This window comes from Madurella fahalii, assembly GCF_045866475.1.
Source record: "Madurella fahalii IFM 68171 DNA, scaffold_3, whole genome shotgun sequence".
NCBI lineage: Eukaryota > Fungi > Ascomycota > Sordariomycetes > Sordariales > Madurella > Madurella fahalii.
In genome coordinates this window covers 875,340-889,677 of record NW_027263973.1, presented here as the reverse complement: position 1 = coordinate 889,677, position 14,338 = coordinate 875,340, and the positions used below count along the sequence as shown (strand labels likewise).

At 54.9% G+C, this 14,338-nt stretch overlaps 6 protein-coding genes across 6 annotated transcripts; 5 read left to right on the top strand and 1 right to left on the bottom strand.

Annotated features, from left to right (window-relative positions):
- Positions 1-2,309: 2,309 nt before the first annotated feature.
- Positions 2,310-3,189, top strand: MFIFM68171_05758 (uncharacterized protein; the record flags this gene model as incomplete). Its single annotated transcript, XM_071061178.1, has 2 exons — positions 2,310-2,394; positions 2,468-3,189. 2 exons carry the CDS (start codon positions 2,310-2,312, stop codon positions 3,187-3,189), a joined length of 807 nt encoding a protein of 268 aa, XP_070917279.1.
- A 2,666-nt stretch (positions 3,190-5,855) lies between these two features.
- Positions 5,856-6,950, top strand: MFIFM68171_05757 (uncharacterized protein; the record flags this gene model as incomplete). The annotated part of the gene is made up of 3 exons (XM_071061177.1): positions 5,856-5,999; positions 6,058-6,349; positions 6,409-6,950. 3 exons carry the CDS (start codon positions 5,856-5,858, stop codon positions 6,948-6,950), a joined length of 978 nt encoding a protein of 325 aa, XP_070917278.1.
- Positions 6,951-8,805: 1,855 nt separating this feature from the next.
- Positions 8,806-9,702, top strand: MFIFM68171_05756 (uncharacterized protein; the record flags this gene model as incomplete). Its single annotated transcript, XM_071061176.1, has 1 exon — positions 8,806-9,702. One exon carries the CDS (start codon positions 8,806-8,808, stop codon positions 9,700-9,702), a length of 897 nt encoding a protein of 298 aa, XP_070917277.1.
- A 132-nt stretch (positions 9,703-9,834) lies between these two features.
- Positions 9,835-12,250, bottom strand: MFIFM68171_05755 (uncharacterized protein; the record flags this gene model as incomplete). Its single annotated transcript, XM_071061175.1, has 6 exons — positions 9,835-10,542; positions 10,603-10,895; positions 11,013-11,127; positions 11,208-11,889; positions 11,965-12,023; positions 12,203-12,250. The coding sequence occupies 6 exons, from the start codon at positions 12,248-12,250 to the stop codon at positions 9,835-9,837; spliced, it is 1,905 nt and encodes a 634-aa protein (XP_070917276.1).
- A 473-nt stretch (positions 12,251-12,723) lies between these two features.
- MFIFM68171_05754 (uncharacterized protein) lies at positions 12,724-13,323 on the top strand (the record flags this gene model as incomplete). The annotated part of the gene is made up of 1 exon (XM_071061174.1): positions 12,724-13,323. One exon carries the CDS (start codon positions 12,724-12,726, stop codon positions 13,321-13,323), a length of 600 nt encoding a protein of 199 aa, XP_070917275.1.
- Positions 13,324-13,434: 111 nt separating this feature from the next.
- MFIFM68171_05753 (uncharacterized protein) lies at positions 13,435-14,212 on the top strand (the record flags this gene model as incomplete). The annotated part of the gene is made up of 2 exons (XM_071061173.1): positions 13,435-14,063; positions 14,131-14,212. The coding sequence occupies 2 exons, from the start codon at positions 13,435-13,437 to the stop codon at positions 14,210-14,212; spliced, it is 711 nt and encodes a 236-aa protein (XP_070917274.1).
- Between the last annotated feature and the right edge of the window lie 126 nt (positions 14,213-14,338).

Below are 14,338 nucleotides of genomic sequence, written 5' to 3'. Positions count from 1 at the left end.
TTTTATCTTTTTGTGCCAACGATTTGCAGCGAAATCCAAGAAACCTGCGTTGCAACCTGCAACCAAAGTGGCCCGAGTTTTTTGGAGCGGCCTTGATGCTTTTAAACCACAGAGACAACCAACATTAGTTAGTGGAACAGAATAAACCAAAACTCTATTATTTCGTACGGATATCTTGCCTAACGCCATGAATGATGTTTAGTCTGGAGTTGAGTACCTGTCTGGTTAGAACTGGCCTGCAAACAACAACTTTATCATTCTGGGATCATCAATCGCGAGAGATGACACAAAATAAGGGATTTAATTGCACAATACATGCAGAACATCTCTATTGCTCTCATCATCATAGCTCAAAGATGTTGTAACTCATCAACCAGCTTTTGCGTCTTGCGAATAGCATTTCGGTTAAAAAGGACATCCACTCAATTCACCCCACAATGAGCGAAGTAGTAACAAGGTCATCTCGCTCATACCAGCACGTAGACAACCCTTTCTTCTCCCCCAGTCTTCCATGATCCTTTCTCTCCACTAGCTTTCTTTCTCGATTAACGACTCCGACTCTACCAAATTCTCTCCTGCCTCCCTCTTCAACCATCGCTTGCCATCACCGGCGTGGGCGGTCGGGGTTATACCTATTTTATCCTCGTATAATCCGGCAATTTTCCCTCCCTAACTAGCAGCCGCTGTTGTCCGCCACCGCATACACCGCTAAGGAACATCACACACCGAAGGGCAGGAGATCACCCAAGCCAACAAGCACTTCGGGACCCCGCACCCAGCCACTGTGCGTATCCGCACCTTGGATTCCCCGCCGGATTCGCGTCGCTCCGGGTTATTAAAAGAGATCGAAAAGTCAGACGGCGATCAGGGAGACTTTTGATCGACGGCATGAGAACCATAGCTTATTTTAGCGTTGGCACCCTGCAAAAGTGACTGTCACTGCTGGCGGACGTTGTATGTAAAGCATTAGACTTTGTCAGTCAACTCAATCATCGTGGTCCGGTAAGGTGTTGCTCCCTGCGGAATTTTGATGTGGCTGACATTGGTGGGGCGGGGCAATGCGGTTGAGACCGTCATTCTATCCGAGGGTGACAAGTCATTTTATCTGGGTCGGATATAATTGGTGTTGCTCTTTTGTCTGCAGAGATCACGTCCGGGCAGGGGGCTAAGAGAAGGCCGATCGTAGCCAAAGGATGGTGCCGCACAGGGCACGCCAGGGCCACGTTGCAACCGACCTGGTTCTAGCGGGTACAGTACTCAGGGACTCTGACCTTGCGTACCGGAGATGTGAACCATTCCTCAAGTCACCGCTCTGCTGCATTCGAACTCGGCCCATCCCGCGCGAGGTCAATGGCAACTCTAGAGATAGGGAGCAGCATTACTCGAGCCCTTTCGGCGCGTCTCTGTTGATTCTATTGTAAGCCATCTCGCGCGCCGTCACTTTCGTCGCAAACCAGGTAATAATTAGTGCGTTTCCTAACAACCTAGCTGCTAGGTGTATCGGCAGCTCGAAGCCTACTATTCGACCATTATTTTCTTCTTATATAAGGGTTTCCAAGTTGCTATTTAGAGGCAGAATTCGTCGGCTGTCTCATCGCCTTCCTACCTATTGTCGAAACATAGTAAGATGGATATAGTAGAAAAACTAATAAGCCCATCTAGGTAGTAATCAACTTTGGATGTCTCTCTGTTTTCCTTAGCAGTTTCCTGCGCTCTATTCTATATTCGCATTTAAAGTGTATTTCGGAATTCGTTCATAAAGTCTTGGTACCGCTCGTTTGGCATCAGTGTTTGATCGAATTTTGTCTTCCTTCCCCTCCAACCGCCAGGAATTTTATTAGAGCAGAACTCCCCGATCAGTAACCATTCTTCTGTTTGGGTCCTGCTCGGCTTCTAGACGAGCTTTGGATCAGGCCTATCCAGAGCTTGGGTGATACTGCGATTGATACCTGATGACGTAAAGAAAGAGTTAAAGGATCCGTACCCCTTACGTACACATTTCGGCAAATTCTTAATAAAACCGACCTCACAACGTACCTAGGAAGCGATCGGCACTCGGGCCTTCGGCATGATCGAGGTCGGGAATCAGGCAGGAAGGGCAGTGTGCCAAAAGGGTAAATCCTTCGCACACGAGCGGTTAGCCCTGTGCGTCTCACTGGGCATCTGCACTCGAGATCATTCAGATCGTCGGTGAGTCGAGAGCGTAAGATCAGCAAGTCATCCTGCAGACGTCATCTACATTAACGTAGGAGTCTCATTACCAAACATATGCACACACATTCGTATACACTAGCAGACGACTGAAAAAAATGAAAGAACGGAACTACTTAGTAACCCAAGTCGCCGCGAGAATCCCGTACCGAGTTGATAGTATAGAAGACCCGGAAAAGCCGTGTACATGCCCCAAGTTTCATTTTCCAAAGCCCAGCTGCCATATCTAATCCATCCCTCGACATCTTCTTATTAGACGGCAGCGACACCAATGATGAACCCAGCGGCGACAACAGCAGCACCAACAAGGCCAGTTTGGCGAGGAGCGGCAGCATTGCCGGTTTCCTCGGGGTTGAAGTCGCCAGCACTGCCATCGCCATTGCCATCACCACTGCCATCACCACTGCCGTCACCACTGTCATCGCCACTGCCGTCACCACTGCCATCGCCACTGCCATCACCACTGCCATCACTACTGCCATCGCCACTGCCATCGCCACCATCAGCGCCGCCGGTCTCCTGGGCCCCATCAGTGTCGGTGCCGCTGGCCGTGGTGCTAGTGCAAGCAGCCAGGGTGTTCAAGAAATCGGTCATTCCGCTGTAATTACTGATGTAAACAGGGCAGTCGGTCATGGCCGAGTTAAACTCATCCCCGCTTTCGGCGAGGACGGGGCTCACGATGCCGACCCAGGAGAAGAAGGCACTTTGTTTGTCGGGACTAAGGGTGACCTCGCAGGCATCGGTCACGGTCGGGCCAAAGGACCGGTCGAGCGACTTGACGGCAGCGGGCACCGTAGGTATGCCGAATTCGGAGGTGATCACATCGCAGGGCTCATCGCCCGCTACATCCGTCTGGCGCGCCGCAACATGCTTGATTGCTTGGGCAGGGCCGGCCAGGCCCAGGCGACTCGCCCTGCTGACCGTCGCAGTGGCAGCGAGGGCTGCGAGGAGGAAAGCCGGGTGATCATGTTTCTTTAGAGGGTGAGTCGTCCCTGTTTTTTTTGTAGTGATGGAAGAGGGGTCAAAGGATGTTTGAGTGGCTTGTGGGGATAGACGCTGCGAGGATGAGGAAAGAAACTTGCGGATGACTGTCTGTGAAGTATATATATATATACTATCTCCTCTTGCGCAAACAGTTCCACAGATTTGCACATGAACACACACGCGGACACACAAACCCGACGTTTGTGACTTCCCTGCTTGCTCCTCCTCCGCCACAAGACATGCCCTCTCACCGCACCTAACCTAATCAGCCAGCCTCCGGGATGCTTTGCTACCTTGTAAAAACGCGTGGTTCGTTCCTGTAGGTCCGGGGACGGGGGTTCAGCAGGAGATGGCGCATCAGCTTGCGCTTGGTGTGCCGGTGGGAACTGAGATCGTTTAAGTATTTACATAAAGTACGCTAGCGGCGTGCACTAGTTCGAACCTCAACTGGAAAATGAGCAGCGCAGCGTTTTGGAACTACGGTCTGTGGCCGTCTTAGGCATATTGGGCTCATTGGCACACACAAATACGATCCGTCAACCTTAATTCAGTTGTCCTCTCGACCTAGATAAAATGACTGTAACTCTTCGATAGAATGACCGTATCTAGCCGCCTTTGGATAACGACCCACTATCTCAGTCACAGCAAATTTGCAGTTAAGTAACATCAGGTGCAGAACCCTACAGGACTCGAGAGATTCCCAAACAGTTGTGTTCTACTGAGTTTGAAGCCATCACGCGTCGGCGCAGGGCTAGCAAGCAACGAAGTAGCAGGGTAGTAAGGGTAGTCAGGGAGGGGAGGGTTAGGCGGTATAAGTTGGCAGTATTTGCTTCGTTGGAATTGAGCGAGATGGATTGATGTCCGACGTCGAGGGGGGACCTGGATCAAGCGCCGCAAAGGGCCGCAGAACCCCCGGCCAACGTCGTCGCAACATTGGTATACAGTAGTACCTGCGATGCTGTCTCAGTGGCACGGCGGGGGGAAACAGCGGGTGTAATAGCTCTGTTCTCCGGTCTCGAACCGCTGTATGGGTGTAGCTGTACGCCGATGCCATTTCGCAGAGGCAAAATGTTCTCTGGGGATCCCCGGCCGGGGTTCCCTCGAGTTTGTGCGGGCGTCAGGCGACACAGATGCTCCACTAGAACGTCTCCTGGTGGCACTGATCTGGACTCCTCATTGGTGGCGGCCCCACCCCTCCGCGTCTTCTTCCCCTGTCTTGAGCCCCTCGGCTGCAACTGCCATCATCAAAATCACCTTATCTCGCATGACCCTTGGAGCTGCGACGAATGATCTGATGAAGCCCCAACCTTTGGTGCGGTTTCGATTTGCACACCACGTTGTTTCCTATCGCTTTCTTGCACACGCACACGTCCGAAGAGCCTGCGAACATGGCGAAGGCTTGACTGGCACGGCACAGTTTCCAAGATATTTCTGTGGACCTCGGACTCAGTTAATTGGGAAAAAAAAGAAAAGAAAAAAAGAAAAGAAAAAAAGAAAAGAAAAAAAGAAAAGAAAAAAAGAAAAGAAAAAAAGAAAAGAAAAAAAAAAGAAAAAAAATTTATATTCAGGCCCAACTTTTGATCTAGGGATCCCCGGTTGGGTTGTGCTCGGAGCGACGTCTTGCTTGACCAGTTTCAGGACCTGCGATGGGGATGTCCAACGACAGGGCGGGTGCACCAATCGCCAGCCTTCGTTCCGCCGTTCGGCGAATTGTTTCACACCCCCGCCAAGCGCACCTCGAGATAACAAGCTCTTTTGCCCAGAAAATACCCTGTTGCCAGGCTTCTCTGGACCCTTTGGATGCTTCGAAACGCGAGCATGGTTGAGGTACCCTCGGACCCCTCCGTCTCGGCGCAAGCTGACACTGATGACGGCGATGGGCCACAGCAGACCCACAACGTCTGGTTTCTCTGTCCACCTAGCTTGGGTTGACAAGCGCCAGCGGAGCGGGCTTGACATGAATGCTAACGTGATACGCAGGGTTATGGGATAGCGTTGTTTATACTGTCTCTGATTTCGTGACCACGATTGGCAGTCAACAAGACATCGACGCCGCACTCGCCGCATCTCTTGGCCAGTCGCCTTCTCCAGACTTGGCCCGGTCAGCCAAGAGGTCAAGAGTCAAAACTGCCGCGGCCCATTTTCCTTGGCTGTCACGCCTCGATCAATGCGACCACCCTTTTCTCTTGGCGGGACACACCGCAACCGCCGAGGCACACTTCGAACAGGGGGCTACCCTCTCCTTTTTCGCCTCGCGGCGGCAAGTCGCAACGATCACCCTAACCCTAATCCCCGCAGGGCGCGGTCCGAACCAGAGGCAATGGAGTCTGGACCCCCACGAGCACTCGCAACCCTGGCCAAGCCCCAAACACGGGGCAAGGGATGGATCGATACCACCAAGCCGGGTGCCGGGGAAAGCATACAAAGATCATCCCTCTCCCGCACTTCCTGCTTGGAGTGTCATACGATTTCTTTCTGCCCTGCGTTTTTTTTTTTTTTTTTTTTTTTTTATTCTTGGCTCGGCTTGAAGGTCTGGGACCCTCTTTCGCTTCTTGTTTATCACATTGGTTGTATCTTTGTTTCGATCTTGCCCTTCGCTTTTTGCCTTTGTGGTTTCCTTCTTTCTCGCTACGCATTCTCTCGGTTCTTTCTCCTTGACCATGGGTCTCACACTAAAGGCTCTGTTCTTGACGGCTTCGGCGACGCGGGTCTTCGCATCATGTGCTCATGGAACATTCTTACAACCCCGGGCGGCCGAGGGTGAGGGAGTCACGGTATCGACGTTTGGCTATACCGGTACCATCGTATGGCTCCACAATTCAGCCGCCAAAGGAATACAACCCCAGCTGACACGTATCGCAGGGACCCTTGAACTGGGCAGCACTCGAGTCACCCGCCAACAGCGCTTGCGCGACTGGCACCCGCCAGTCGCCGATTGACATGGTTGATGGAGTGTTCGAGCTCGTCCAGGGCTCCGACATCCAGATCGAAGTCAACGACATGCCCGATGGCGCCGACTTTGAGAATCTGGGCACCACAGTCGAGGTCATCACCCAAGGCGGCTCGCTAGTTGTCGGCGAGAGGACGTTCGAGCTCCAGCAGTTCCACTTCCACCTCCCCAGCGAGCATCTCGACAACGGGACAAGCCAAGCCAGTACGTTAACTAACCTCTGCCAAAACACGTAGTCAACTTCCCCACTAACGCGAAGCCAGTGGAAATGCACATGGTCTGGCAATCCGCCCAACAAGAAATCGCCGTCATCGGTCTCTACATCAACATCGCCGACGCCGCAGGGGACGCTACGAACATCTCCCGGCCGGCCGCCAAGCGCGAACTCAGCTACGGAAGCCGCATGTTCCGCCGGCAAGAAGCCACCCCGCCGCCGCCGCCGGCCGCCAGCAACGCGCCCACCACGCTGCTCGAGACAATCTTTGGCGTGGTCGACCAGATCTCGACGCCCGGCACCAAGGTCCGGACGCCGCCCCTCGTCATGTCGGAGGTCGTCGACATCATCAGGGCCAACAGCCTACAGATCTACTCGGGCTCGCTGACGACGCCGCCGTGCAGCGAGGGCGTGGCCTGGCACGTGTCAACGGCGAAGCTGAGCGTGCTGCCGGCGACGTTCGCGAGCGTCCGGGACGTGATTGGGTTCAACTCGAGGTTCCCGCAGAACACGCCGGGCCAGCCGAATATCTTGATGATTTCTGCACTGGGATCCGCGGCCGCGGCAGTTGCTGCCTCGGGGACGGCTTGAGCGTGTCATCTTGGGTGATGCGAGTGGTGTATTTGGATACCCCTAGACAAACTATAGACGGGTGAGGTGGGATTTTGTGTATGTTTCTTTTCTGGGATGCTGCATGTTTATACCATCGAGTTCATTTTGGCTGGTTTCTCAAATCTGTTGCGCATGTCGGTACAGGGTACCAGCATCTGATGTAAATCTCGCCCTCTGCCGTGCGGAGCGGAGGTAGCGCAGTACGTTTTACGGGCATCTACATGCTGCGCCCAACCCCTCGAATCGGCCCCATGGGAGCTCGTCAGTATCAATCCGCTCATCCGTCTTAATTTCTCCTTCGTTCATCTTGTAGAGTCCAACTGGTTGACAAATTCCACAATCAACGGCGGGGCACTGACCTCCGATGGCGGCTGCAGTGTGGGTTGCACCCGTCCCGCAGCGCAGCGCCACGTCGGCACTTGGCCCCACACCAATCCCGAGCTCTCGGGGCCGGAACGACCCCATTGCACAACTTCAGGTCTCTTCCGCACTCCCTCACTCCCTGATAATTTTATTGACGTTGTATTCGCCGTGAAATGGTGTGTCAGTCGATCAATAAAGCACTCCGTTCATTTGGTCACCTGCAAATGGGCCCTGCTATCCTCTCCTCCGCAATAACAACTATCCCATCCGGGACCAAGCAAAGCGCCCTCCGGCCGGCTAGGCTCGGACCATCGTGGATCCACCCTAAATCCGATCGCCGCCCCCCCGGTGGTGTGTGGGCCAGCCAATCGGGTCGGCGTTTCCACGCGGCAAATCCCCCGGCCATCGTCCGGGCCACTTCGTGCATCAGGCCCGACACAGAGGATGCGACCGTGGTACATGATGTGTGCGTGTGACGAGCCGAGGCTCCGGGTCGGATCTAGATCTCGTGTTCGGCCGCTGCGCGGAATGTTGGATGGAGAGTGACACATTGGACTACCGCAACGGAAGGCACGGGAGATTGAGGACCGAGGAGAAGCATGGCCGGCGTCAAGGGCATTGGGTGCCTGGGAAAACAAGCATTAATTAGTGATAAAACGCCATAATGAATTTGGGAGTTTGGGAGATGTAATGTTAAAGACATTGGAAAGCTATGGATCTTTTGTTGCTTTTGTTGTTTTTGTCGGAAATCCTTCCCTAAATCCTGCGCGTTGACTAAGGTGGTGGTGGCGCGAAAGCGGAACCGTAATTGCAGAGCAGCAATTGCACTTTAAGTGTCACAGGTGGGTAATTAGAATCCGCTGGGGAGCTGCCCAGATTTCTTGCGCGAACGGACCTGCTCAGTCGGCGCTGAAATTGACGAGATATGCTCGCATGGACCGGACAGAGAGCGGGCTGTAGCATCAAGAAAACCGACGTTTGGCTTGATAGGCGCTGTCAGTCAGTGTCGTTGCTGAGAGTCAAAGCGTGGAAGGAGAGCTGTTTTGGCCGTTGCGGTGCTGGTGAATGCTGGCCCTCATCAACGAGATCTTTTCCTCGATGTTCATCTTCTGCTGTAAGGTAATCAGCTACGGAGCAATACACCCAGCTAGAAGACCGAACATGATGGTCATTACTTCTGCCTTCCGTCACATTGTCCTCCAAGTGGGCGACTATCCGCTAGTTCTGCACTTAGTGCCGAAAAAGCACTGTCTGTTCCATGGTTTGGAATGCTTAGTCTGATAAGGGCACCACACAGGAAACCGCACAACTGTCACTTTTTAATACAAAGTGAAGTTTTCGCTTCCAAGGACCTCGCCAAGTAAAACCACCCTTACCATATGACCGTTCATTCGGATCCCACAGTTGCTAGCACCAACCATCTCACTCCAACTAGCCATCATTGTCCTCTTCGGCTATACAGAACGGAACAATGTGCACCGGCTCCATCATCCATTTCTGGTGCCCCTGCACCAATCCAGCCGCCGACCACTACCGAGAACCCGGCGATGAATTCTACAGCGAGGCGCAAGGCCACAAGATCGTCCGGTCCATTAGCGCCGGAACCTACTTCTGGTGTAATAAGTACTTTTTGTCCGCCGCCTTCAAGCCCTTCACCAGAGGCGTCCCCGGGTGCCCAACGCGGTGCATCCGGGATGTACACCTTCACTTCCGTTCCACACGCCTTTGTGACGATTGCGTGCGCAACGGGTGTGTGCTTCGGTGGGAAACGAGGGGCATGTACGGTCGGAGAACGGCGGAAGAGAAAGCCCAGCTCGATGCCCGGGCCGCCGCTAAGCGGGAGGTGGAACGTGAAGCCGCGAGGATAAAGGCGAAGATGGAGATGCGACATGAACAGAAGTGGAAAGAGCATGCGCGGCGGTATATCGAATCCCCGGGCCACATGGAGAATACTTCATGGTTGGGCAGGCTGAAGAGCGGCTTGCGCCAGGCGAGGATCAACAGGCTTTCGGGGTCTCCGCAATCCGCCGACTCGGAGCGCGACAGTTCCTCACAGGATGGAGACCAGCCGGCGACCCGGAAGCAGCAAACACACGCATCCTCCAAGTGCGGCGTTACCGGCGGCATCACGATTGGCAACGAGGACCATGACCTCGCGAAGAGCGATCACCCTCACTCTCCGCACGCGATTACAGATACAGACTCCGACCTCCCGGTCAGGCCGGTCTCCCGCGCTTCGATAGCGTCCATAGCGTCCACGATCACACCGGCGACCGCGCGCAGAAGCTCCAACATATGGACGGTTGTCATGCGGTCTCGAAAGAACCGTCTGTTCGGCGCGGGAATGGGGCAAGTGTCTGAACGGTGAAGCACAGGGCCGGAGTGTTCCCGGCTGATCGACGCTTTTGGTTCAGCGGAGGGATGTGGAACATGTAGGAAGGGGCTCGTTGTAGTTTTCGCACTGCAGCCACTCAGGTAAACTACCTTACCCTTAGGTAAACTACTCCTGAAAATAAAACTCGGGCCAGTAGAGCCCATTCCCCTCATCCAACCAACTCGAACCCGGTTCCAAAAACTGCATACCCGTCGTCGGCTGCATCATGAGCGCCTGCAGGGACGGTTCCGCCAGCGCGGTTTCGGCCGTGACGCCGACGCCCAGCGCAGGCATCGTGCCATCCCTCTCCCCCGCGCCGCCAGCTTGGACCGTCACCGCGCCAGCCTCGTGTAGCGCCGGGTGGCCCGGCCCGCACGCGGCGGCTGCCGCGCGGGCGTGCACAACATGGACCGTCTCCTCCGCCGCCGCCATGCTGCGTTGTCTCTCGTCCGCCTCCTTCACGGCAGCAAGGATGAGCTCGGCGTGGCGGTGGAACTCGCGCGCAGGGAAGTTGCCGCTGTCCCGGAGCTGCGACAGGAGCTGCACCGACTCCTCGAACCCGTCGCGGTCGCTGAGGCCCTCCCCGTGCTCGAGGAGGCTGGAGGCGGCGAGGACCGTGAGCGCCGAGAAGAGGTACTGCGTCAGGTCGTGGTAGAGCGCGGGGAACGAACCGTTGATCCAGCTCTCTGAGAGGATCCGGCACGAGTGCCGTGCGCAACGGGTGCAGGTGTCGATTAGGGTCTTCGCAGAGTGCGGGATTGGTTTCGGAGGGGATGCGCTGAAGTGCAGGCGCAAGCCGTAGAGCAGGATTGGGCGGGTGGCGAGGATGATAGTCTGTAATGCTGTCAATGGTGGTCGAGCGTGGTGCTGGAACTTGGTCTTTGAGAGCCTGACCTGGTTCAATGTAAGGTGCATCGATAGGATGTCGTACTTATGGCAAGCAGAGTTTGAGTCTACAAATGTGTTCATGTGTAAATGGGGCGGCAAGTCTTGGACCCGAGCTTTCAGCTCTTTCAGTCGCTGCTGTACTTTGTGGAAGAGGGTGACGGTCCGGTCTTTTCTGCCGTAAATGGATCGAACAATGCCCATGGAGATGGCGGCGAGCTTGGCGTACGCCGCAGAGTAACCCGCGTCGGCAAAGTCATTCGACGAGGCACCATCAACGGCAGGATTTGACGGCAGGTCGACTTATACGTCTTCGTCTTGGATGGCCGGCGGGCAACCGAGCTTCGATGCCCACATTCGATCGAAAATGTACGCTGTCCACCAAACTCTGTTCCCGTGTTCCCTGACGACGGCGTCACCGAGGTGGGCGGCGGGGATGTTGAGATGGAGGCCCATGATTACCGCCATGCGGAGAGCAGATCCGGCTAATGTATAGGCAGCATAGACCCGGTTGAGAGTAAAAGAGTAAAGGGACTGGGGTAAACCGAAGAGGAAGAAAATAATTAGCGTCATGGCCAGGGCCTCGCTCGATCTCAACGAGGCGTCAAACGTACCAGCAGAAGCCTGATCTCTATAAAATCCAACGTCGGCCGTTCCCCAAGGTAGTTGAGCATCTTGGTTGCCTGTGCAAAGTGGCTAAGGCCGGGGAACTCTCGGCCCGGCGGGACGAATCTCGACGAACAGAGCTCACCGAGCGCAAAGAGCGCCCGCAGCTTGCATGTCATGACGGGGTCGCGCCAGGTGGGGTCCGAGATACTGGTTTCCAGGGCGTCCAACACAACGCTTCGGCGGACAATATGGAAGCATCGGCTAGCATGCATCAATGCCACGTCCATGAGCAGGCGGGCACGGGAAGGTCTCGGCCAGGGGCTTTGCATTTCGGCGAGCGACATGATCGTATCATCACCGGCATAGTCGATGTGTGGGAGATGAACGCAAGGTGGATCCTTGGGATCAGAGAGAACCTGCCGAAATCTTGTTGCGAATGCTGTGTCTGCAGCTTCGTTGATGGGGGTGGGCATGTGAGGCAGATCGAGGTCAATAAACCAGGGTTGGGGGTCCAGCGCAGCTCCATGACTGGAATCTGGCCTACTGAGCGCCTCGTCAATCGTGGCTGATGGCCGCGCATCCGCTTCGGCCTCGTCGTCCACGGCACCCGGGCGTTGCGGCAGCTCGGGCTGGAGCTCTTGTTGCGCCCGCAAGCGCTTGTTCTCCGCCACCAGCTGTCTGATATATCTGTGCCAGTGCTCGTGTAAGTAAGTGCAAAAGCAGACATGAATTGGAGAAGAGAGAGGAAGGAACACTGCTAGCCTCTCATTGACTCTCACGCGCCGATTTCGACTCGGATATATGCATTCCTGGTCGGCTTTCTGACAGTTGACACAGGGGTGGTCTCCCGAACATCGAACCTTCCTGCTATGACAACGCCGGCAGGTGCCTCGAAAATAGGCCGTGGCCCGCAAGGAGTCAGTACCTTGTGCCACTGTGGATACGTGCCTCGGTGCCAAAGAGTGAGAGTGACGAGCGCAGCCAGGCGCGGATCACATACGCTGTTGACTTTGATGTTTGGTGCTAAGTGCGTGTCTGGGGTTCCCATTGTCAATATTCGGGTAGTGCAGATTGCACGATTTAATTATTGTCGGCCCAAAGTTGGTGCAATTGACAGCGTTGACGATAACAGGGTGTTCCTGTTCTCCGCCACCTCGGCGAAAGTCCTCTTGCCGACCTCTTTCGGCAAAGTCACTTCTGGCCGACTTTTTTTGCTCCGCTTAGGGCGCGCTAGTCTATATACGAATCTCAGTGCCGTCTTACATCGAATGAGCTCACTCAAGTTGCCAGCTTGGTTCGGCGGAATGTGTGCTGACCGAGTCTTCAGATGCAGCCATGGGACCGCCTCCGGGCTCGGCATCATGAACTGCTGGTTTGAACAGTTGGAGATGTTATAAGTAGGTAGCCTCCAAATCGCGGCGGTAGCGTTAGTTGGCCATCCGGGGCTGGTTATTCTGTCAGCTTCGTTATTCAAGTAATACATCGAAATTCCTCCCAGTTATCAGCCAGGTAGTAATCACCATGCCGTCAGCCCCCTCAGACACCGACAATGTTTCGAAGCAGTGCGCCGGCGTCGACGGGAATGAACTCGGTGTTGTCCATGACTCTTTCCCCAAGGCACCAGTATCCAGCACATGTATCTGGAAGAGGATTGCCGCGAGTAGGAGATGGACACCACGGCGCTGCCGCCAGGACTCTAATCGAGAATTTCGGCTCACCACATCCATCGTTGTTCTTTGCACCTTTTCGACTGCTATCACGGCTGCTAATCTCTACTACACCTATCCGGTCCTTAACAAAGCAGCCGATGAGTTTGGTGTCAGCTACGAGAAGGCGTCGTTGATACCCCAATTATTGCAAGCCGGCTATGGTGTTGGCATTTTGTTACTCTGCCCTCTCGGAGACGTCTTCCGGCTTCGGCCCATCATCCTCACTCTCATGTTGACAACCACCGGAGCTTGGATCGGCCTGTGCATCACCCGGAGCTTTGAGGTCTTCGCGCCCTTAGTTTCGTCACTGGCTTTGTCACTGTTAGCCCACAGCTTCTGCTCCCCCTGGTCGGTGCTCTCTCGCCGCCCGGCCGCCGCGCCACGGCTGTCTCGATCGTTCTGGCCGGCATGATGATGGGCCTCGCAGGTTCCTCGCGTCGTCACCGGAATCGTCGCCCAATACACCCCCTGGCAATACATATACTGGGCGGCCCTGGGACTTCAGTGCCTGCTTTTGGCCGCTATGTGGTTTTGCTTCCTGGATTATCCACGTGCCGACCCCGGCAACACCGAGTACCTGCGCAAGTACATCCGGATTATGGGAAGCATCATCCGCATGGCTGCCACGGAACCGATCCTGGCGTTTGGCTGTCTCGTCACACTGTTAACAAACGCCGTCCTGTCGTCGTTTTGGACGACGCTGACGGCGCACCTCGCAGCCAGCCCACGAAACTTCGGTCCCCTGCAAATAGGCCTCTTCTCAATAATCGCCATTGGCACCAGCTCCTTAATCCCGGTGTATAGTTACCTTGTCATTGAGCGGTTCGCTACCTACTTCGCTTCGACAATCGACTTGGTATACGGCATTGCCAGCATCGCGCTGGACGTTTATGCCGGTGACGTGCTTGGGATCGGAGGACCCATCCTTCAGGCACTAGGAGTTGACTTGGGCTTACAAATAGCAAGTGTTGCTTATCGAGCAGCCGTGTACAAGTCGCTGCCTGCAAACAGAGCCAATGCCATCTTCACCGCCTGCGCCTTCATTGGGCAGCTGGTCGGTACAAGCGTTGGGAATACCTTGTATGCAAAAGTGGGTTGGGCTTGGGTTGGGAACTTCCACATCGCTGCTGCTGCTGCAACACTGGTGTTGGTGTATGTAAGGGGGCCGAAAGAAACAGGCTGGTTTGGGTGGACTGGAGGCGCTCGTCTGAAACTTTAGGTCCCCGAGTAGCGAGTTCGCTGGTTCGGGAGTCGGACTCCTATTCAAGGCGCTAGCTTCTCTCAGCCCATCCTCCCCTTAGTCACCACCGCATGCAGAACTATGTTTCCGTGGAGTTGGTAATCCCCGACCACCCGATGGCTAGAGAGGCACGGATGTGTTATCCTAAGTGCTTTGGTATAGTGATTATATAGCTGTCGACTTCTAG